Source organism: Gobio gobio (assembly GCF_949357685.1).
Source record: "Gobio gobio genome assembly, chromosome: 20".
NCBI classification, from domain to species: Eukaryota; Metazoa; Chordata; class Actinopteri; order Cypriniformes; family Gobionidae; genus Gobio; species Gobio gobio.
The window spans coordinates 46,996,465-47,022,404 of NC_137113.1; the positions used below are offsets into that span (position 1 = coordinate 46,996,465).

Below are 25,940 nucleotides of genomic sequence, written 5' to 3' on the forward strand. Positions count from 1 at the left end.
AGGTCTGGACGGCTTTACATCACGGCCACTAATTACTTCCCTTCACTCTTCCCTTTCTGTCTAACAAAAAGGCGACGCACCGACACACACACAGACTTCCAGAAATTACAGCCATTAATCTTCTGTGGAAAACAAAGACTAGACCGAACAAATGCTTCGTCTAAACACATTTATTTCTGGTGACGACTATTGTTGCAAGTTATAATTGACCACACAAATCAGACTAACAGCCCCTCAGCATTTCTCAAAGTCCCGAACAGCCGGTCCAGATGCCATCACCTCACACAGCTTCACCACAGAACCACAGGGAATGGGAATATCTGCTCTGGGCAATGTCAGGATGGCAGATGCGGTGGTGTACACAGTTGCATGAGGATGGATGAACAGGATGGTGGATGGATGGACGGACGGACGGACGGATGGATGGATGGATGGATGGACGGATGGATGGATGGGAGGGTGATTGGATGGATGGATGGATGGATGGACAGACGGATGGGAGGGTGATTGGATGGATGGATGGATGGATGGACAGACGGATGGGAGGGTGATTGGATGGACGGACGGACGGACGGATGGATGGGAGGGTGATTGGATGGATGGATGGATGGATGGATGGATGGATGGACGGACGGACGAATGGATGAATGGACGGATGGGTGATTGGATGGATGGATGGACGGACGGACGGACGGACGGACAGATGGACGGATGGATGGACGGACGGACGGATGGATGGACGGACAGATGGATGGATGGATGGATGGATGGATGGATGGACGGATGGACGGACAGATGGATGGACGGATGGGTGGGGTGGTAATTGGATGGATGAACCGACGGACGGACGGACGGACGGACGGATGGACGGATGGATGGATGGACGGATGGACGGACAGATGGATGGACGGATGGATGGGTGGGGTGGTGATTGGATGGATGAACCGACGGACGGACGGATGAGTGGGTGGGTTTGGGTGGGTGATTGGATGGATGGACGGACAGACGGATAGACGGACGGATGGGTGATTGGATGCATGGATGGATGGATGGATGGATGGATGGATGGATGGGTGATTGGATGCATGGATGGATGGATGGATGGATGGATGGATGGATGGATGGATGGGTGATTGGATGGATGGACGGATGGGTGATTGGATGGATGATTGGATGGATGGATGGATGGATGGGTGATTGGATGGATGGACGGACGGACGGATGGATGATTGGATGGATGGATGGATGGGTGATTGGATGGATGGATGGACGGATGGGTGATTGGATGGACGGACGGATGGATGATTGGATGGATGATTGGATGGATGGATGGATGGATGGATGGGTGATTGGATGGATGGACGGACGGACGGATGGATGATTGGATGGATGATTGGATGGATGGATGGATGGATGGGTGATTGGATGGATGGACGGACGGACGGATGGATGATTGGATGGATGGATGGATGGGTGATTGGATGGATGGATGGATGGATGGATGGGTGATTGGATGGACGGACGGATGGATGATTGGATGGATGATTGGATGGATGGATGGATGGATGGATGGATGGGTGATTGGATGGATGGACGGACGGATGGATGATTGGATGGATGGATGGATGGGTGATTGGATGGATGGATGGATGGATGGATGGGTGATTGGATGGACGGACGGATGGATGATTGGATGGATGATTGGATGGATGGATGGATGGATGGGTGATTGGATGGATGGACGGACGGACGGATGGATGATTGGATGGATGAAAGGACGGACGGACGGACGAATGGATGGATGGGTGGGTGATTGGACGGATGGATGGATGGACGGATGGATGGATGGACGGATGGATGGGTGGGTGATTGGACGGATGGATGGATGGACGGATGGATGGACGGATGGACGGATTATTTGAAGAACAGGAAATTCTATGAACAGTAGTTTTATGAAATAGAAATCTAAAGGTCTTTACTGTTACTTTTGATCAAAAGAATTTCCTACAATCATTTCTTATCCAGTTTTATAGATCAATATGCGATTTAAAAGACAAACTGTCATTAAGTGCAATCATATTTAAATGAAGAATGATCTCAATCTCTGCAGCACAAACAGATTTAATAAGAGAATAAACTAAAGATCGAGCATCATTAACGTTCTCATTATGTGAGAATTTGTCATGACTCTAACGAACACAGAGGCGGAAAATAAACATGTATACCCTTTATTAGTTTACTGGATTTTAAATTCTAATCTGCAAAACATGCATATTTAATGTCATGTAAATGATATTTTTCATTTTCCACGGCTCTTCAGGCGAGCACAAGAGATGAATCGTGAGTTCTGCGGACCTGATGTTGCATTAGATATTCAGGATAATCCAAACGAGACGGTGTAATTAACTCTGGGTCGCAGATAAATAACATTATTCCTTTCTGACGCTTCACTGACGGGAGAACAGAAGAAAACCTGCCCCTGCCTGCCCTTACACAATACATTTCAAAGATCTGTTTTATTGTGAAAGAGAGAGAGAGAGAGAGAGAGAGAGAGAGAGAGAGAGAGAGAGAGAGAGAGAGAGAGAGAGAGAGAGAGAGAGATGTGATGGTGACACCAAAAGAACTCATGGCAAGAAGGTGAAGAAATGATGGACACATGAAGTCTCTTACCCCGGCCGCAAATCCCAGACTGCCATCCAAGATCCGCTTCTGAGGAGGAAAGAAAAGATACGATAGCAACATGAATATAATCTGATAATATACCAACCTAGTGAAGTATTAAATATGATATGATTCACACTTTGACAACCATCAGGCATAACATTATGACCGGTGAATAACACTGATGATCTTATAAGTTATATGTTATATGTAAATGTTATATGTTAATACTATATGTCAAACGTTACATGTTATATGTTGCTGCTGTATTTTTGGAAATAAGATGATGTGTGAAAAAGAATATCCCTATGGGACAATAAAGACTCTATCTATCTCTGTTAGTGGGTGGGATATATTAGGCAGCAAGTGAACATTTTGTCCTCAGAGTTGATGTGTTAGAAGCAGGAAAAATGGGCAAGCGTAAGGATTTGAACGAGTTTGACAAGGGCCGGATTGTGACGGCTAGAGGACTGGGTCAGAGCATCTCCAAAACTAGTGATGCACCGATCATGATTTTACATGGCCGATTCCGATACAGGTTTCCGATTTTTTTCTTTCTTTTTTTACACAATAAAAGAATGAAAGTATACATGAACAAGATGTTTATTTGGTATTTAACAGGCTAAATTGGCTTTTGGCTAATGAAAACAAGTCCGCAATCTGAAATAACAGGAAATTGAATTGGAAATTAAAAGGCTGAAAGGTGAAATTAAAGGCAACAACTGCATATTCTGCAATCCAAAGATGTTACTTAAATCAGCATTTGTTTTTAAATTCAGTGTAAAGAAAAAAAGCCTTTACCAGTGAAATTAAATAAAACCAAAGTATATAATTGTTCCAAAATGTTAAATATATATATATGTTTATGTATATTTAAAACCGTTTTAATTTTAGTTTATTTTTATTTATTTATTTATTTATGTGCTTTCGTCATTTATTTTATTGCTATTTAGGTCTAATTTATTTTATTTCAGTTTTAGTTTTACTTATCTAAATAATATTTAATTTAATTTAATTTAATTTAATTTAATTTAATTTAATTTAATTTAATTTAATTTAATTTAATTTAATTTAATTTAATTTAATTTAATTTAATTTAATTTAATTTAATTTAATTTAATTTAATTTAATTTAATTTAATTTTAGTGCTTTATTGCCAAGCCAACATTTCTCATGTTTATTTAGTTTAAGTTTTTCAACTTATAAATATATTAAATTAATTTCAGCTTAACTTCAAATAATATAAATATTTTTTGTTTGATTATTAATATTTTGAATTATCTTTTATTTTTACATTTTAGTTTTCATACTAATTCTAGTTCAATTTTAGTGTTTTATTTGGTTAAATATTGCTATCCATTTTTTAATTATTTCCAGTTAATAATTTAAGTGCTTCATCTTAAAGTGATTTCAGTTCATTGACAAGGCAACATTTCAAATGTTTTAATATTTCAATTCATTTCAGCTTGATTTCAATTCACAGAAATAGTCTTAGTTTTAATAACAACAATAACGCAGATTTAGATTTAGATTCACACACCCCAACGTTGTTCCAAAGTGGACTAAAATCTCCTTATATGGATAAAGTGATCATTATACCTGTGTTTCAGTGAAGAAAGAAAGTCATTCAGATTGAGAACATGAGTGTGTGATGACAGGAGTCATTTAGGGTGAGCGATCCCTTCAAGCGTTTCTCCTGCATGTTTCTATATTGGTGAGTGAAGTAACCCAGCAGATGAGATGGGCTCACCTGTCTGCCGGAGAACACGAACACCAGAGCGGCTCCAGCGGCGGTGAGGCCCCAGGTGAAGAGGGTCCCCAGCAGGGCCTGAACCACAGGACTGAAGCCTGGAAGCATGACGCCTGTGCAAAGGAAAAACACAGAGATCCAGAGGTGGGTGTGGAGCAAATCCTGTTCATCCAGGACTCCTGCAAACACTGGCGCTGGTGTTGATTTGCATGTAGAATTAATGTTAAAGGTGCACTATGTAACATTTTTTCAGTCAAATATCCAAAAACCACTAAGCCACTGTTATACATTTTGTTCAAGGGTTAGTTCACCCAAAAATGAAAATTCTGTCATTAATGACTGACCCTCATGTGGTTGGACACCCGTCAGACCTCCGTTCATCTTCAGAACAGAAATGAAGATATTTTAGTGTAAATCTGATGCTCTGAAAGGCCTCCATTGGCTCAATGCACTTTACACTCTCAAGACCCTTAAAAGACACTAAAGACGTCGTAACAAAGTCCATCTCACTACAGTGGCTCTACAATAACTTTATGAAGAGGCGAGAATAGTTTTTGTGCGCAAAAAAAACCCTAAATAACGACTTATATAGTGATGACGATTTCAAAACACGGCCTCATGAAGCTTCGAAGCGTTATGAATCAGTGAGTCGATTCAGCGGTTTGAAGCGTTATGAATCAGTGAGTCGAATCGGCGGTTTGAATCGCCAAATTTTGGCATTTTGGCGGTTTGACACGCAATCCGAATCATCATTCGGCTCACTGATTCATAACGCTCCAAACTGCTGAATCGACTCACTGATTCATAACGCTCCAAACTGCTGAATCGACTCACTGATTCATAACGCTCCAAACTGCTGAATCGGCTCACTGATTCATAACGCTCCAAACTGCTGAATCGACTCACTGATTCATAACGCTCCAAACTGCTGAATCGACTCACTGATTCATAACGCTCCAAACTGCTGAATCGACTCACTGATTCATAACGCTCCAAACTGCTGATTCGACTCACTGATTCATAACGCTTCGAAGCTTCATGAGGCCGTGTTTTGAAACCGTCATCACTATATAAGTCGTTATTTAGGGGTTTTTTGCGCACAAAAACTATTCTCGCCTCTTCATAAAGTTATTGTAGAACCACTGTAGTGAGATGGACTTTGTAACGACGTCTTTAGTGCCTTTTAAGGGTCTTGAGAGTGTAAAGTGCATTGAGCCAATGGAGGCCTTTCAGAGCATCAGATTTACACTAAAATATCTTCATTTGTGTCTGAAGATGAACGGAGGTCTGACGGGTGTCCAACCACATGAGGGTCAGTCATTAATGACAGAATTTTCATTTTTGGGTGAACTAACCCTTTCAGTACTTGCCTTATGCCAAATGTTTCCAAATATTTGTAAATCGTGAGCACGGCCGTAGCCAGCTATGAGGTCACAAATTTTTTTAATATTAAAAAATAAAATGAATAAAATTAGTCTCTAAATGACTAATAAGCCGTGTGAACCACCTCCTATAGGCTCATATGAGTGTTTGCGATTCATGTCGCTGAGAGGAGAGTGAACGCGACTCGAGAGCTTTTTGTAAGTGAGGGCGCGGGTGCCAGATCCAGTTATTATAAGCGGATTTTGCCTCTTTTTTTCACACTTAACGTGACACTTTAGGAAGTTAATAAAGTGGTAAGTTGCATGTTAGGGTTAGTGTTATGTTTATTTTATTCCCAAAACACAAGCTTTTAAACTTATTTCGGATTTATATTGTTTGTTTTTTTGTTTTTGCCTGTCTTTCGTAGTAATATCTGGCAACACTGCGCCACCGGCATTAATAAAAAAAAAATCTCATAGACAAACTGTAATTGCTGACAGAAAGATACCACATTCGGTAAGACAAACGCAATGATCATTATTATTATTTGTAAGAAAGGTATCAACACAATTGAAAACTTTAAAGGTGTCTTTTCACAGATAGTAAAATAAGTCTCTGATGAGTGTGTATGTGACGTTTTAGCTCAAAATACCCCACAGATAATTTTTATAGCATGTCACTTTTTAAGGGTGAAAAATTGAGTGTGTCCCTTTAAATGCAAATGAGCTGCTGCTCCCCACCCCCTTTCAGGAAGAGGGCGGAGCTTCAAGAGCTCATTTTAGCAGCTCCGATTACCTCATACACACACACACACACACACACTGAAAATGACAGAAACTCTTCATCCTTTTATGATCAAACCGGAGTCGGACAATTATCTATAAAGCGCTGGTGTGGGGTAAGATGAGCCAGAGAATATCTGCTGCTGAAGAGAGAACAGGGATAGTTTAGTGTAATTACGGTTATAACTGATGATGTCGTCTTGCGTTATGACATGCGTCTGCATTTGTGTTCGTACTGTATCAATAAATGTGCGAGACGGACATGTTCCCGGGGGCGGGGTTATGCAAATGTTAGGGTTAGTGATGTCACTGATTGTTGTAGTTCCTACCAGCCATTTGTTGTAGTCCTTAAAGAGATTTCTGTAGAAGAAAATATCTCCCTTTGCTTTGAACTTTGAGCGTCGTAACTTTGCAGGTGTTGTTTATGCTCAAACAGTGACACTACACACTCACTAAAGTTAAAAAACCCACAATCACACACCTCTGACACACCTAAAGCCCCTTGTGTAACAATATGCAGTTAAAATAGCTGTGTAAAGACACCTAAATGCCAGTTCAGAAGTGCTTCAGTGTAAAACTGCCATATGTCAGATGTGTAAACACACTCTGTGTGAGTGCAACACCTGTCATTATGCATAAATCAACCATATTCATCAACACCAGTTTCTGCCTATTGACAACTGTTACAACAAGTGACATGATAAAGTGAATGCAGTGCTATTTAATCAAACGAGTTTCCTGAAAAGTTTATCATCGTGAACTTCTGTTGCATTTAAACATGTCAAAAGCAGAAAATAACCGCGTCTATAACAGATTTCATTCATTCTTTAACATTTTATCAACCGCATACATACAGTATTGGAGAGTACTCACTGTTTACAGGCACCAACTGAGCCGCTTCACTTCCTGCTTCCCTGTACACGTGTATGTGTGACGGCATAAGTCCCGCCTCCCTCGAGCTCCTATTGGGTAATTCACACGCTGTGGAATTTTAAAGTGGCCACGTCAGCCGCGTAGGCTTTACCTGGATAAACAACTTATAGATTTAATCATTTACTGGTGTGAACTCGTGGATTTAAAATAAACAACATTTCTTCAGTTGTACCTTTGCCCCCATGCAAGATTGTTCAGAAATATATTTGGAGAGGATTTACTAAATAAAAAACAATAATATAACGAAAAAATTGTAATTTACTGCTTGACATGCTGACGTCATCCTCAAAGAGGTTATTTTTTAATGTGACAATTTTCATTAATAAATAAAAAGCAGGTCAGGGCACTTAAATCCCTTTTCTTTATTTTTTTTTAGAAATGTAATTATTATATAATGTTTTTATGAATTCACTTAGCCAAATTGGACATGCTTTTTGATTATTAAAAATGTAATTAAACAATTTTATAAGAATCCAGAAAACTTAAAACAGAAAACACATAATTTGGTTAAAAATAAAATAAAACCGGAACTGAAAAAAATTAAACGTATTTCATAGGGCCCTGGACATGTCATTTTTGTTAAACTTTTAGTAAATTGTTGTTAAATTGTTTCATGATTTGGACAATTATATTTCGAGAAAATTGACTTTTGGGGGAAAATATATAAATAAATAAACATTCACTGAAAACATAATATCATGAAGAAATTGTAATTTACTTCTTGATTGGTTGACGTCATCCTCAAAGAGATGATCTTTTATTATGAAAACCAAAAGCTAAAATATGCTATTAATTTCGTTATCTTCTATGCACAATTCTTCATTCACATGCAAAAATGGTCTCATCTTTTTCTTGCTGAATTTAACTCTTTTATTTCATCCCTTAGACTTATAAATAGCAAAAAAGTGCACGTTTTTGATGCATTATGATGATTTATTCAAAGATAAACCCTAACGCTCAAAATAATGAAATAGTTTGAGTAGAGCTAACTCAAATTAAACAAATTTCTTCAAACAAATCAACTTTTAATGAGTATATAGAACTTTCTTTCTTTTTTTGAGTCCTCAAAACTGACACATTTTAAGTCATCTGAGTTGTTTCATTGTTTTGAGTTTTATTAACTTATTCATAAAACACAAATCCATTATGTTATCTGTTTTTATCATTAAGATTGTTCACTGAAAAAAATGATTTGTTGAATTTACTAAAATAATTTATCGTAAGTGGTCGCAATCAATTTATTTTATCTCAATTTAAACAAAAACACATGCAATTCCCATAAAACCAATACATTTTTTTAAATTAAAATCAAAAAACTAAATTTAAATTATTTAAACAAGCATAAATTAATTATGCTTAATTTATTCGGGCCATAATCATTTTTAACCACACTGTTAACAATTATTGTTGGTTAAACTTTTGAACCTTGAAAAAATGCTGGGTTGTTTCAACCCATGTTTGGGTCAAATATGGACAACCCCAATGGTAGGGTTTGACAATATAATTAAAAAATGTAAACTCAATGGTTGGATTTGTGCATAATCCCCATTCAACCCATTTTGGTCAAATATGGAAAAACCCAAATATGGACTCAAAAATGTCCATATTTCAACCCATTTTGGTGTCAAATATGGAAAAACCCAAACATGGAGCCAATAATGTCCATATTTCAACCCATTTTGGTCAAATATGGAAAAACCCAAATATGGACCCAAAAATGTCCATATTTCAACCCATGTTTGGGTCAAATATGGAAAAAGCCAAATATGGACTCAAAAATGTCCATATTTCAACCCATTTTGGTGTCAAATATGGAAAAACCCAAACATGGACTTAAAAATGTCCATATTTCAACCCATTTTGGTGTCAAATATGGAAAAACCCAAACATGGAGCCAAAAATGTCAATATGTCAACCCATTTTGGTGTCAAATATGGAAAAACCCAAACATGGAGCCAAAAATGTCCATATTTCAACCCATTTTGGTGTCAAATATGGAAAAACCCAAATATGGACTCAAAAATGTCCATATTTCAACCCATTTTAGTGTAAAATATGGAAAAACCCAAATATGGAGTCAAACTTGTCCATATCTAAACCCATGTTTGGGTCAAATATGGAAAAAGCCAAATATGGACTCAAAAATGTCCATATTTCAACCCATTTTAGTGTAAAATATGGAAAAACCCAAATATGGAGTCAAACTTGTCCATATCTAAACCCATGTTTGGGTCAAATATGGAAAAAGCCAAATATGGACTCAAAAATGTCCATGTTTCAACCCATTTTGGTGTCAAATATGGAAAAACCCAAACATGGACTTAAAAATGTCCATATTTCAACCCATTTTGGTGTCAAATATGGAAAAACCCAAACATGGAGCCAAAAATGTCAATATGTCAACCCATTTTGGTGTCAAATATGGAAAAACCCAAACATGGAGCCAAAAATGTCCATATTTCAACCCATTTTAGTGTAAAATATGGAAAAACCCAAATATGGACCCAAAATTGTGGACCCCATTGGGTTTACATTTTTAAATTACATTTTCAAACCCAGTGGTTGGGTTTGTGCATATTTGACTCAAAAATATCCATATTTCAACCCATTTCTGTGTCAAATATAGACAAACACAAATATGGACCCAAAATTGTCCATATTTTTGGATCAAATCTGGACAAACCCAACCATTGGATTTGAAAATGTAATTCAAACATTTAAACCCAATGGTTGGGTTTGTGCATATTTGACCCAAAATTGTTAATATTTCAACCCATTTTGGTGTCAAATATGGAAAAACCCAAACATGGACCCAAAAATGTCCATATTTCAACCTATTTTGGTGTTTGTCCATATTTGACCCAAACAAGGGTTGAAACAACCCAGCATATATATATATTTTTAAAAAAAAAATGTTTTTGCGTATTTAACCCAAAATTGTTCATATTTCAACCCATTTGTGGGTAAACTTTTGATAAACTTAAAAAAAGTTACCTGGTTGCCTTAAAATTTTAAGTTCATTGAAATTAAAAATGTGAGTTTAATACAATGAAGACAATTGGTTTAATAAATAGAAACTCCAAATATTATGTTAACTGAACCACATTAATTATCTAAGTTGATTTGACAAAAGATTAAAAGGTGTGATAACAAATCATAAACATATTTTTTACAATGCATGCTTCATTTCCCTGATCCGTGTGTGTGTGTGTGTGTGTGTGTATAAGTTCATGCAATACAAAATAAATAAATAAATTAAAAAGGAATTGTGTGCATGTGCTCTGATATTTTCATGTTGCTTAGACGACCCGAGCTTGAACCCTTTTCACATCATTTTCCAATCCCATCAATGATACAATTATAAAATGTAATGCATCGCTAGTCCTTTATCTTTTAATTTTTGTAATGTGTGCTTTCATTGTTAATTCCTTTATTTGCTCTCCTTTTATCTTTCATATCTGTTCTCATTTATTTGATCTGTTTTCTTGCTTGATAATATCAGCTTTCTTAGAAAAGCACAGGTTATGTATCCTGCATCACTTTTTCTTTTTTTCTTTTCTTTTATGAGCAGATTTGTCTATCTTTCATGGCATTGTGATTCATATGTTCATCTTTAAGAAGGTCTGTTCAGAAGATCAGAAATGTTTTGAAATAGGATTTGAAGTTTTGTGAAATATTAAAATGATATGCGTGTGTATTATTTTAAATACCTCGAATGAATGATACTGGATTCCTCTTCAGAATAGTTGAAATAGTGGAATTGTTGTGCTTTTCAGCAGCTCATAAACAAATGAGTCAAACTCAAGGTCAAATGCAAGGACAAATAAAGCTTGACTTTACAGGTGATTTACTATGGCAAAGTGCATTTGAGTTATTGTCATTCAGAGCCATGATAAACCATCAGAAATGAGAACAAAGAACAGAGATGAAAGACAAAAGGGGAGTAATATCAGTAACACTGAAAACAGAAATAATGAAGCTAATTAAAAAACACATTGCCTTTAAAATACTGCTTTTGTTTGTGTGAATTATCAGTCGCTTAAAACTAAACTCAATGAAACAATTAAAAATTGAAATAGGCATGCTTTTTGATTGCTAAAATGTAATAGGGCACTACATTATGAATCTAGCCACATCCTGTCGAAACTGTGCTTTAATTTGAAAACCTGTCAAGTGATATGATAAAGTGCTATTGAGACTGAAAGAATCCTGCAAAGTTTATCTGCTGAAGACCATCATGAACTTCTGAGGAATTTCATTCATTTTTCATTAATACCTCGCTTTTGTTCATTTTTACTACATTTTAATAAATGCTGGGTTGTTTCAACTTATGTTCGGGTCAAATATGGACAAACCCAACCATTGGGTTTGAAAAATTCCATAAAAAATGTAACCTTAACGGTTGGGTTTGTCTTTATTTGACCCAAACGGGTTGAAATAACCCAGCCTTTTTTAAAGTATTTGACCTAAAATTGTCCACATTTAAACCCCTTTTTGGGTCAAATATGGAAAAAAACAAATATGGACCCAAATTTGTCCATATTTCAACCCATGTTTGGGTCCAATATGGACAAACCCCACTGTTGGGTTTGAAAATTTAATGAAAAAATTTAAACCCAATGGTTGGGTTTGTCCATATTTGACCCAAACATGGGTTGAAAAAAAACAAAATTTTTAGAGTATTTGACCTAATATTGTCCATATTTCAAACTAATTTTTGGGTCAAATATGCACAAAACCAACCGTTGGGTTTGAAAATGTAATTAAAAATATTAAACCCAACAGTTGGGTTTGTCCATATTTGACCCAAACATGGGTTTAAAAAACCCAGCATTTTTAGAGTATTTGACCTAAAATTGTCCATATTTCAACCCCTTTTTGGGTCAAATATGGAAAAAACAAATATGGACCCAAATTTGTCCATATTTCAACCCATGTTTGGGTCAAATATGGACAAACCCCACTGTTGGGTTTGAAAATTTAATGAAAAAATTGAAACCCAATGCTTGGGTTTGTCCATATTTGACCCAAACATGGGTTGAAACACACTAACATTTTTAAGTATTTGACCTAAAATTGTCCATATTTCAACACATTTTTGGGTAAAATATTGAAAAACTAAATATGGACCAAAAATTGTCCATATTTCAAACTCATTTTGGGTTAAATAAGGACAAATCCAACCATTGGGTTTGAAAATTGAATGAAAAAATGTAAACCTAACGGTTGGTTTTGTCCATATTTGACCCAAACATGAGTTGAAACAAACCAACATTTTTAGAGTATTTGTCCTAAAATTGTCCATATTTCAACCCATTTTGGGGTCAAATATGGAAAAAAACAAATATGGACCCAAATTTGTCCATATTTAAACCCATGTTTGGGTCAAATATGGACAAACCCCACTGTTGGGTTTGAAAATTTAATGAAAACATTTAAACCCAATGCTTGGGTTTGTCCATATTTGACCCAAACATGGGTTGAAACACACTAACATTTTTTAAGTATTTGACCTAAAATTGTCCATATTTCAACCCATTTTTGGGTAAAATATTGAAAAAACAAATATGGACCCAAAATTGTCCATATTTCAACCCCTTTTTGTGTCAAATATGGAAAAAAACCAAATATGGACCCAAAATTGTCCATATTGCAACCCAATTTTGGGTTAAATAAGGACAAACCCAGCCGTTGAGTTTGAACATTTTTATAAAAAAAAATGTAAACCCTAACGGTTGGTTTTGTCCATATATGACCCAAACACGGGTTGAAACAATCCAGCATTTTTAGAGTGAACCTCAACATACACTGTTTTACTAAAGAACACACATGCAACAAAAGCATTCAAGACAAAGTAATAAAGATATGAGATGCACAGATGAGACCTCACTTTAAAAAATGCTGGTTTGTTTCAACCCATTTTTGGGTCAAATATGGACAAACCCAACAGTTGGGTTTGAAAGTTTGATAAAAAAAAAATGTAAACCCAACCATTGAGTTTGACCATATTTGACCCAAACATGGGTTGAAACAAACCAACATTTTTTAAGTATTTGACCTAAAATTGTCCATATTTCAACCCATTTTTGGTAAAAATATTGAAAAAACAAATATGGACCCAAAATTGTCCATATTTCAAACTCATTTTTGGGTTAAATAAGGACAAACTCAACCATTGGGTTTGAAAATTGAATGAAAAAATGTAAACCTAACAGTTGGTTTTGTCCATATTTGACCCAAACATGAGTTGAACCAAACCAACATTTTTAGAGTATTTGACCTAAAATTGTCCATATTTCAACCCCTTTTTGAATCAAATATGGAAAAAACAAATATGGACCCTAATTTGTCCATATTTCAACCCATTTTTGTTTAAAATATGGGGGGGGGGCACATAATGACCCAAAATTGTCCATATTTCAACCCATTTTTGAGTTAAATAGGGACAAACCCAACTGTTGTTTGAAAATTGAATTAAAACATTTAAATTAATTTTTTGGGGGGGTCAAATATGGACAAACCCAACCATCGGTTTTAAACTTTTTAATTAAATTTGCAAACTGGGTTTATCCATATTTGACCCCCCCCTCAACAAAAAAATGTGTTGAAACAACTCAGCAGGAACATGCATAAATTAAAGGTTTTTGAATGAAAGGTTCTTCATGTCCCGGTCCTTCTTTCCCACGCAGTTCCAATTCTTAGAAGTTACAGCATGCTATTTGTAAAACCGGCATGTTCCTAGTTAAGAGATACAAGAACGCTCAAGCCAGGAGCAGTGAAACCAAACGCTGGCTGTGTAGATTTATTGGAGAGGACTGGATACCTGTCTTCAGCAACACAAAGTCACTCGAGGCCCCTTAAACCTCTAAATAAGCTGCAGACGCGTTTCCAAGTTTACAGTAACACGCCAACGGAAAGTTACAAATCGTAGGAATGATTTCATGGAATTGGGAGTAGAGTGACATCCAAAACAATTCGCATATTGCATAAGCTCTAGTAAAAACAGCGCTTGTTGTCCGCGAGGTGAGCATAATCCAACTCTACAATCATGACCCCCCTTAGTTTCCCTGCATCTCTTGGGAAGTTCACTGTGAGAATTGCGGCATTCCAACTATGCGTGTCAGAGGAGGAACAGGACTTAAGGTGATCACTCATTACTCTTGCCCTTTTATCTGCGACCGCTTCCACCCACCGAGGCCTTGTGCGTGTGACAGATGATCCAACAAACAAAGATAATCGGCGAGAAACATAAACACTGAAGGGGGGAAACGCAGCATATTCAAACAAGCAGAGGGAGATTCATCGCTCATCCGTTGGGGACGTATTTGTAAAGTGGGTGGCCCAGAGGGGAAGTTGGGGGTTGATCGGCTCAGATTGACCCCCCACTGAACTGCGAGGAAAGGGAGGAAACAGAGGGGTGGAGTGAAGGAGGAAAATGAGAGGGAGTGAACAAGGGAGTGTGAAAGAAAGAGGCTGGATGGACCTTCTGACAAGAGTGTTTAGTTATGAAAACAAAAGTATTGTAACAGATGGCACCCTGGAAACCTCATAACAGCGGATTGGAACGAGCCGGCGCAGCTTATCATCGGATGACTTACACACACACACACACACACACACACACATTGGGATATATAAGATCTCCCTAGGAGGGTCTAACACCAACCTTGGAGTCAACAAATGCCAGTTCTTTGGGGTGCAATATCTTCTTAAGATGGGAAAATAAACCTGGAGATTCTTGCAATACTTCTCCTTCAAGGACCACAAATGGAAACCGCATCGCCTTTGGGAATGTTTCACGATAACGTATCGTTTCTAGATCTGGATGGTGCTGAGATAAACGACGTCTACATCCAGGAGGACTTTGACGCGTTTAGCGTCACCATGGCTGTGATGTATCTGGCCGTGTGCATTGTGGGATTGGCCGGGAACTCGCTGGTCATCATCACCATTCTGAAGCTGGACAAAATGTCTTCGGCGACCACCGTCTACATTTTCAACTTGGCGTTGGCGGATGGGCTTTTCATGGTAGGACTCCCGTTTATTGCCATCCAAAACTTCCAGGATCAGTGGATCTTCGGGGACGCCGTGTGTAAGCTGGTTATGGTTCTGGATGGGATCAATCAGTTTACAAGTGTGTTCTGCCTGACCGTGATGAGTGTTGACCGTTACATGGCGCTGGTAGACCCGATGCGTTTCGCTCATTGGCGGACGCCACGGCGGGCGAAGATCATCGCTTCGTTGATGTGGTTTATCTCTCTGTTTCCCGTGCTTCCCATGGCTATTCACTTCTCCGCCAACTACGGTTTGTGCACCGTTGACCCTCATGTTGCATCGGACACCTGGTGGTTGACCTTTCTTAGCTACACGTTTGTCCTGGGCTTCGCCTTGCCCTTCACCGTAATGATCGTGTTTTACACCGCACTTCTGGTGACTCTGAGAAACGCCAGGACGCAAACGCCTTCCTCGGAGAGTCACAGGCTGGAGAAACAGGTGACCAAGATGGTGGTGGCGGTTGTTTCGGTGTTCGGCGTCTGCTGGCTGCCGTTCTACGTCTTAAACTTTTGCTCTCTACACCGAACGGATCTGGCGCTCGATTTCACTCGCGGCTTCGAGTTCGTGGTTCTGCTGTCGTACTCGTGGAGCTGCGCCAACCCGATACTGTACGCGTGTCTTTCGGAAACCTTTCGGAGGCATTTCCACGCCCTCCTCTGTCCTCACAAGAGCTCGCCGACACACTGCGAACGAGACACCGAGGGCTACGTCCTGCATGACACCAACGTGCAAGGCGTGTTAGCTTAGCTTAAACGTTTAGAGGGTTTGTGTTGCAATACATTCCCGCTTTGTAAACAGACAATCCATGCTTTCAGTAGTGCAATTCAAAGTATGAGCCAGTGAGTAGGGGTGTAACGGACAAGTTACTAATGCATTACATTATTGCGTTACTCCCTTAAAAAGTAACTAATTGAGTTACAGTTACTTTTTAAGAAAAGTAATGCGTTACGTTACTTTTGCGTTACTTTTTCTCACCTGAGCTGGGCTTGTTTTTGTTTTGTTTTTATAACAAAAAAGTTATATTTTTGTGCAACGGTAAAGACCTCTTCATACCAAAATGTAAATAATAAGTAAAAATGCAGATTCCCGCATGAACAGTAGAGGGCGCAGCTCTGGATAATGGGAGAATAGGATGCAGGAGAAAAAAGTTTTACCTATAAAAACAAAAAATCGAGTAATTTTCATCATCAAAGGTCAGCAGCAAGACATTGGTCAATTAAATATAAAGGTAGATTACGCATAAAAATATTTAACATTTAATTATTAGAGGTTTGTATAGTACTCTGATTTTGCATTTGACTGATTTTATTCATTTTGAGGAGAACAGAATCTTTATTGTGCAAGTGAGATAAATAAATGCTCACATTTAGTCTAGAACTACAATAACCCTCATGTTCACACACACACACACACACACACACACACACACACACACACACACACCTCTGCACTTATTTTTCTCCACATGGGGGCAGGAGAGCTGTCAGTCAAATTAATGTGAAAAAGTAATTCCGATATTTTGTTGTAAATTTGAAAAGTAATGCGTTACTTTACTAGTTACTTGGAAAAAGTAATATTATTACGTAACTCAAGTTACTTGTAATGCGTTTCCCCCAACACTGGTAACGGTACACGTATTCATACCGATACCGAATGCAATCTTTAACAGTCGGCTTGTTTTACTCTTCAATACGAATTCCCACATGATCATATGAAGTATTCAGTCCATTTCATTACGAAATTCAAACGATAAATGCTGTTTTGACGCTGTTTAATGTGGCGCGAGTGAAAGCGATCCTCCCGTCATAGTCAAAGAATAAACATGAATGAACATCTGAAGGTGTGTTGAGGAGACATTACAACTGAAGAGCATCATATGTGGTGTAATCGCTCAATCAGTGTCTCAACGGCGGAAAGACGTCAATAAAACAGCTTGAGGTAAATGTCCCGCAGCATCACATGACCTCAGAAGTCCTTCAGTGTCTGTGAGTTCACTAGAGAAATCAACTCTTTCACTCAATATATGACCTATATTCATTATATTAGCCGTTATATTCATTATATATGTCTGGATTATTAATGTGTGTTTAAATCTGTCGTGAAAATGACACACACTGTGTATAAATGATTATATTTCGACAACAAATTGGAGAAAAAAACATTGTATAATTAGATTTAGAAGTTAATGCAAAAACTATGGAATGATAATACAATATTCAAAAGCAATTGCTTTTTTAACTTGCGCACGCATACGTTGTGATATAATGGAAACACAAATGCGCGATTTGCAATTTCGTTTCCGTGTATGTAACATGTCTGCCAAATTTCAAATGGAAACTTTGGAACTGCATTTCCAATGTCTTACGAGTTATGACCAGTGATGCCAGTAACGCGTTACTCTAATCTGACTACTTTTTCCAGTAACGAGTATCTAACGCGTTACTATTTCCAAACCAGTAATCAGAGTAACTTATCCAAGTCACTGTGCGTTACTATTTTTGACATATTTTATTAGTAAAAATATATATTTTTGCTTTCTTCTTGCATCTCGGGGAGAGTATTTATGTTAAGTGAAGGCAAGAAAGACTGTCTTTATTTTTTTTAAAAACAATTTTTTTTTTCAGGAAGTATTTTTTTATTTCAACTTAAAAACAGAGGCGGACAGTACTTGAGTATTTTTACTTTCCAAGTAATTTTATTTTTCAAGTATTTGTAGTTTATCAGTGTTCTTCTTTGGAAAACTTTTACTTCACATAATATTGTACTTTTTACTGCACTATGTTTCATATTGAATATAATTTAATACTTAATTACATAAAAAATGTAGTATTGTATACTTTTACTCAAGTAAAAGAAATTTAAATTTGACTTGAGTACAAGTAAGAAAGTACTATATTTTTAATGTAATTAAGTATTCAAGGTAAAAAAACAACAACTTTTATTTATGAAATGTAGTGCAGTAAAAAGTATGACATTATAAATTATGCTTTGGAATGTAATGAATTAAAAGTTTTCCAAAGAAAAACACTGATAAAATATATACTTGAGTAGAAAGTAAAGTAAAAATACGTAAGTACTGTCCGCCTCTTCTTAAAAAGTCAGGAGATACATTGTTGACATTACTGTTAAAAATGCACTTGAGTGTTGCACATTTTTATATTGAAGCGGTTTTGATGGGTTTTGTCGGCAACTGCTGAATATAACTAATAAAGTAACTTGTAATCTAACTTAGTTACTTTTAAAATCAAGTAATCTGTAAAGTAACTAAGTTACTTTTTAAAGGAGTAATCAGTAATCAGATAACGTTTTCAAAGTAACTGTGGCAACACTGGTTATGACACCGCCATTTTGGAATAGCAAATAGAAAATCATCCATTTTGTTATTTCACTTCCTCCCCGTCCTGCCACAACCCTCACAAAATTCAACTGGAATCGCAAAATCCCCTTCGCACTTGCATTTCCGATGCCTGACACAGTCAGCTGTCAATCAATCAATCTTGGGGCGGGGTTTATTGATATAGTCGGAAAGTATGCCAGCATCATAACTCGTGAGACATTGGAAATGCAATCGTTTCCATTTGAAATTTGGCAGACATGTTACACGCATTTGTGTTTCAATTATGTCACAACGTCCGGAATATCATTCCATAAAAAACTGCCTTATGTGAAGTTTACGTTTGCACAAAATGTGTTACTTGAGTGGTGATTATTATATCTAAGCATGAATATCAGCTGTATTTAGGCTCATAGTTTGTGCTCTGTCCTTTAATATTATAGTAAAGGGCTCCTATAGTTTACAGCATTATCTTTCAGACACTTTTAGTTATGATTGAGTTCATTTAAGGACAGACACAGTTTGTTCAGTAAACCACTGTTCAATAAAAATAAATAAAAAGTTAGTTTTGTGTACCGTTACACCCCTACAAGTGAGAATGCCTTTGCTTCTGTGCAATTATGAAAAATATGTGATAAGTGGAAGACAAAAGCTCACCGGCGTTTCCACGCAAAGGAAGGAAGGGCTGTGTTGTAAGGATGATTATGCAATTTCTGCCCTCCTTCACAAGTGCTGTCAGATTGATTGTGGACTTTGGGATGATGTCATGGTTGTCATGGCATCCGGCTTGGACCAAATATTTGAGGATTTTTGTGTGACTGTTGCTGAATGACACACGGATAAAGAATGTGTTTGTGAATTTGTTTGATAAATTGATGCTGATAGCCAACACTGCCATGGTTTAAATGACCATATTGCTCAAATAAATGTAATAATTAATAACACATGGCCATATATACATGCATATATACATACACAGGGTAATGCATATTTTTATTTTGTTCATTTTTATATATATTTTGTTAAATATTTGTTAAAAATGTTTTGGTAAGCAATTATGCTTTTTAGCTTTTTTTTTTAAATACATTCTGAATGTATTGTAATATATTATAAATGAGTCATTTACCCTTGTTTATCACGGTGTTTTGCCAATATTTTATGCTTTTATGCCAATGTTTACTTTATTGCATGTATAAAATATTTGCATATAATCATCCAAAACTGTTTTTTTTTTATATTCCTGTCTACATATGTAAATTATCATTGTTCATAAACATTAAAAATGTGCAGCTAAATGTGCATAATTCTCTTTGTTCAAGTAAGGATGCATTATTTATGAATCTTTGAAAAAAAAATAATTATGGAAGTCATTAAAGCAAGTTTTCAACTTATAATGTAAAAACTGCACATAACTGCTAATTATTTACGTTATTATTGTAATAAAATGTTCATAATGTAATCATTTTCTCAGATTGTAATAAAATCTTGAGCTATGTAATAAACATTTTTACATTATGAGAAATGTGTCATATTATAAACTTTAAATTGTCATATTTTCATAACTGTAATCGCTTTTAAAACATAACAAATATTAGTATTCCCTTATAGTACATTTTTGAATATCAGAATGTGAAATGCAACAGATTTAAATATTCATTATTATTAATAAACAAAGCTAGGTATTTTTTAAATGTACTGTAAATGTTTATCAAAGCAAACACGCATTTAGCAACTTATAACGTAAAAACTGCACATTACTGCTAAATATTACATTATTATTGTAATAAAATGTTCATAATGTAATCATTTTCTCAGAATGTGATAAAATCTTGAGCTATGTAATAAAAATGTGTAGAGTATGAGAAATGTATTACATTATAAACTCACCAAAAACATGTCATATTTTCTAGAGCTGGGGAAAAATTAATCGCGATTAATCGCATCCAAAATAAAAGCTTGTGTTTACATAATGTATAATTATTATATATATATATACACATATATTATATACACACATACATGTATATATAAAGAAATATTTGCATGTATACACTGTTTATATAATTTATCTTATTTTTATATAAAATATATATTTATATATATGTCATATTTTTCATAAATATTTACATGCATGTGTGTGTATTTATAAATACATAATAATTATACACATATATTATGTAAACACAAACTTTTATTTTGGAAGCGATTAATCGCGATTCATTTCTAATATTTTCATTACTGTAATAGCTTTTAAAACATAAAAAAATTAGTAGTCCCTTACAGTACATTTTAAAATATCAAAATCCAGTCTTAAACTAAAGATTAAAATATTCATGCAATTATTATTATTAATAATAATAAACAAACCTAGGTATTTTTAAATGTACTGGAACACCAATGCTTTGTTTAATAAACATATAATACTAATAATAATTGTATGAATATTGAAATGTTGGGTAACACTTTATTTTAATGTGCCATTGTTACAGTGTGATTATATATTTAAGTACGGAGTAATATTTAGTAACTACATGAACTTACTATAGGATTAGGGTTTGGTTTAGGGTTATAATTATGCATAATTTACTGTTATTACTATGGTAAGTACATGTAACATATGTATTACCAAATGTTGCATTTCGCAGGTAAGATTTAAAAAAAATGACAGTAAGGGAATACTAATATTTGTTTATGTTTTAAAAACAGTTATAATAATGAAAATATGACGTTTTTGGTGAGTTTATATAATGTAATAATTTTCACACAATGTAAAAATTATTACATTATGAGCTCAAGATTTTACTACGTTTTGAGAAAATGATTACATTATGAAAATGTTATTACAATAATAATGTAATAAGTGTGCAGTTATTACATTATGAGTTGCTACAATGCATTAAAAATTCAAATGCATAACCTCTTGCTCTTGGATTTTGAAGAGAAATGAAATGAATCCATCAAGTTTGACTAATATCTTGAAGGCTTTGGACTGAGAGACGTCTTTGGCTCACATCTGTTATAAACGTGTTGTTTTTGCAGCAGTTTTATAGCCAATAACACACATTTCATTATTCCCTACTCATGGCTAAAGGAGAATCTGCAGCAGAGAACTTTAATCATCAAAAGAAGGGTAAGACCACACATGAACATACTCACACTTTTCCTTAAAATGGCCATTCTTGCATCACCCTGTAAAAAAACATACTAAAAATATGTGAGGATGCCTAGATTAGAACACTTAAAATGCTTGATTCCCGTGTAGAAATGTAGGAAAATATTATCCCATGGCTCCATGATGGATATGTTTTCCGACGATTGTCAAAAATGTACACCTCAGATATAAAGCAGACGCAATCTGAGCTTATTTAATCTTCTAAAATATGATTTAGATACTAAATTAGAAGGTTAGCAATGGCTCTCACGCACATTATGTACCAAAGATCATCTCTCAGGAGGTTATGAGATCCTGTCCTCTTTACTCTGAATAAAGATAAGCATATATTGTAATCCTGGAACACAAAACCAGTCATAAGGGTCAGTTTTATCTGAATAAATGCGCTTTCCGTTGACGTATGGTTTGTTAGGCCTTTAAAAGTTGTCCAAATGAAGTCCTAATAATACATTTTTGATATATTTACAGTAGGAAATGTACTATATCTTCATGGAAAGTGATCTTAATATCCTAATGATTTTTGGCATAGAAGAAAAATTGATCATTTTGACCCATACAATGTGTTGTTGGCTATTGCCCAGATACACACGCACGACTGGTGTTGTGGGTCACTTACACTCTAAAAAATGCTGGGTTAAAAATACCCCAAGTTGGGTTGAAAATGGACTAACCCAGCAATTGGGTTATTTTAACCCAGCGGTTGGGTTAAATGTTTGCTTAAAACAACCCGATCGGCTGGGTTAAAACAACCCAAATGGCTGAGTTAAAACAACCCAAATGGTTGGGTTAAAACAACCCATTTTGTTGGGTTAAAACAACCCAAATTGCTGGGTTAAAACAACCCAATCGGCAGGGTTAAAACAACCCAAATGGCTGGGTTAAAACAACCAAATCGGCTGGGTTAAAAAAAACAAATGGCTGGGTTAAAACAACCCAAATGGCTGGGTTAAAACAACCCAATCGCAACAACCCAATCGGCTGGGTTAAAATAACCCAAATGGCTGGGTTAAAAAAAACCAATCGGCTGGGTTAAAACAACCCAAATGGCTGGGTTGAAACAACCCAATCGTTGGGTTAAAACAACCCAATCGCAACAACCAAATCACTGGGTTAAAACAACCCAAATGGCTGGGTTGAAACAACCCAATCGTTGGGTTAAAACAACCCAATCGCAACAACCAAATCACTGGGTTAAAACAAACCAAATCGCTGGGTTAAAATAACCCAATCGCCTGGGTTAAAACAACCCAAATGGCTGGGTTAAAACAACCCACACGGCTGGGTAAAAACAACCCAATTGCAACAACCCAATCGGCAGGGTTAAAACAACCCAAATGGCTGGGTTAAAACAACCAAATCGGCTGGGTTGAAAAAACAAATGGCTGGGTTAAAACAACCAAATCGGCTGGGTTGAAAAAACAAATGGCTGGGTTAAAACAAGCCAATCGGCTGGATCAAAACAACCCAAATGGCTGGGTTAATACAACCCAATCGGCTGGGTTAAAACAACCCAATCGGCTGGGTTAAAACGACCCAATCCCAACAACCCAATCGCTGGGTTAAAACAACCCAAATGGCTGGGTTAAAATAACCCAAATGGCTGGGTTAAAACAACCCAATAGCAACAACCCAATCGGCAGGGTTAAAACAACCCAAATGGCTGAGTTAAAACAACCCAATCGGCTGGGTTAAAACAACCCAAATGGCTGGGTTAAAACAACCCAAATGGCTGGGTTAAAACAACCCAATCATAACAACCCAATCTGCTGGGTTAAAACAACCCAAATGGCTGGGTTAAAACAACCCAATGGGCTGGGTTAAAACAACCCAAATGGCTGGGTTAAAACAACCCAATAGTTTGGGTTAAAACAACCCAATCGCAACAACCAAATCACTGGGTTAAAACAACCCAATCATAACAACCCAATCTGCTGGGTTAAAACAACCCAATCTGCTGGGTTAAAACAACCCAATCGGCTGGGTTAAAACAACCCAATCGGCTGGGTTAAAACAACCCAAATGGCTGGTTTAAAACAACCCAATCGCTGGGTTAAAACAACCCAATCGCAACAACCTAATCGCTGGGTTAGTCCATTTTCAACCTAACTTGGTTTATTTTTGTGTATAGTCACAAAGTGTCAGAATCAGCACATCATTGATCAACAATATTCTAAACACAAAAATATTGTAACGAACAGCTCTGAGAGACACAGGTTGAGAACCCAAAGGCAGCTTTATTGAGACGGGCAAACGATCCACAGAACGGGCAACTAATCCAAACCTAGAGACCACGGAAAACACTCAGAAATACAGTTTACAACACACAAGACTTCGCCATGAATGACTGAGATAACCAGGCTTATATAGGGGGAAGAGAACACTGAGTGCTAATGAGTCCGCGCTAAGGATTATGGGAGATGTAGTCCTTGATGGAGTGACAGTCCGGGGTGGAGCGCCCTCTGGTGGTGATCAGGGGAATCTCACTGCTGATTGTGACAAATATATCATATCCTCCTGGGACCCAGAAAAAAAAGTTTTTTGAAGTTAGTATTTTTTCATGTATTTACATTGTTTAGAGAATAAGAAACACATTGAAAATTATATTTGTATCATATGTTATGATATGTCCTCTGTAGTTGACACAGGACTGTTTTTTTTAACCAAACTTTGTTTAGAGATGATTCTGAACTATGTTATGAAAGATATAACAGAATTCATTGACATACCATTTTACTTTATGCAATATGTGGGGAAAATGGCCATTTTCAGTTAAATACACTGCATCTAATTTGCATATTAATGTGTTCTTGGTGCAACATAATGAAAATAGAAGTGTACACTCACACAATGCTGGGTTAAAAATACCCCAAGTTGGGTTGAAAATGGACTAACCCAGCAATTGGGTTGTTTTAACCCAGCGATTGGGTTGTTTTAAATCAGCGATTGGGTTGTTTTAAACCAGCAATTGGGTTGTTTTAAGCAAACATGTAACCCAACCACTAGGTTAAAACAACCCAATTGCTAGGTTAGTCAATTTTCAACCCAACTTGGGTTATTTTTAACCCAGCATTTTTTAGAGTGTAATAATGGGAGTAATCACTGGCAACATTTTCATAATAATATCTAATATGTCATAGGAATATTGATGTGTAATTTCTTTCCCTATTCACTTGTTGTGTCTCCAAAATGCCAACATGATTTAACTCCTGGCGTCTCTACAGTGGACATTTATGAAATCAATGGTCATATTTTGATTAGAAACCCCATAACATTTTCCTGAGATGTTGATTTATAACAAACAATTTGAAAATGAATCAGATTTAAATTATAATTACGAAATATTATCATATTTTCAGTGCTAAACATTAATGTCACACTCTAAAAAATGCTGGGTTAAAAACAACCCAAGATGGGTTGAAATGGACTAACCCAGCGATTGGGTTGTTTTAACCCAGCGATTTGGGTTGTTTTAACCCAGCGATTGGGTTGTTTTAACCCAGTGATTTGGGTTGTTTTAACCCAGCGATTGGGTTGTTTTAAGCAAAGATTTAACCCAACTGCTGGGTTAAAACAACCCAATTGCTGGGTTAGTCCATTTTCAACCCAACTTGGGTTATTTTTAACCCAGCATTTTTTAGAGTGTATGATGTCAGAGAAATTCACTCAAATATAATGTCCACTACAGTGGACAAATGTCTATTCCTGGGTCCCAGGAGGATATAACATGAATAAATACACTCTAAAGAATGCTGGGTTAAAAATAACCCAAGTTGGGTTGAAAATGGACTAACCCAGCAATTGGGTTGTTTTAACCCAGCAGTTGGGTTAAATCTTTGCTTAAAACAACCCAATCGCTGGGTTAAAACAACCCAAATCACTGGGTTAGTCCAT

At 36.4% G+C, this 25,940-nt stretch overlaps 2 protein-coding genes across 3 annotated transcripts in view; one reads left to right on the forward strand and one right to left on the reverse strand.

The window, feature by feature from the left end:
• slc39a11 (solute carrier family 39, member 11) overlaps nt 1-7,481 on the reverse strand; it is a 221,709-nt gene extending 214,228 nt beyond the window's left edge. Inside the window, exons 1-3 of one of the 2 annotated variants that reach the window (XM_079801686.1) lie at nt 7,429-7,481; nt 4,412-4,524; nt 2,671-2,709 (exon numbers count right to left, since the gene is read on the reverse strand). In XM_079801686.1, the coding sequence (XP_079657812.1) occupies nt 2,671-2,709; nt 4,412-4,519 (147 nt within the window). In that variant the 5' untranslated portion in view covers nt 4,520-4,524; nt 7,429-7,481. The remainder of the gene's footprint in view (nt 1-2,670; nt 2,710-4,411; nt 4,525-7,428) is intronic. The other variant, XM_079801687.1, reaches the window with a different exon arrangement.
• Nucleotides 7,482-15,166: 7,685 nt separating this feature from the next.
• LOC307144139 (somatostatin receptor type 2) lies at nt 15,167-18,236 on the forward strand. The gene has a single exon (XM_079846179.1). The coding sequence runs from the start codon at nt 15,256-15,258 to the stop codon at nt 16,288-16,290; it is 1,035 nt and encodes a 344-aa protein (XP_079702305.1). The 5' UTR covers nt 15,167-15,255; the 3' UTR covers nt 16,291-18,236.
• Nucleotides 18,237-25,940: the final 7,704 nt, after the last annotated feature.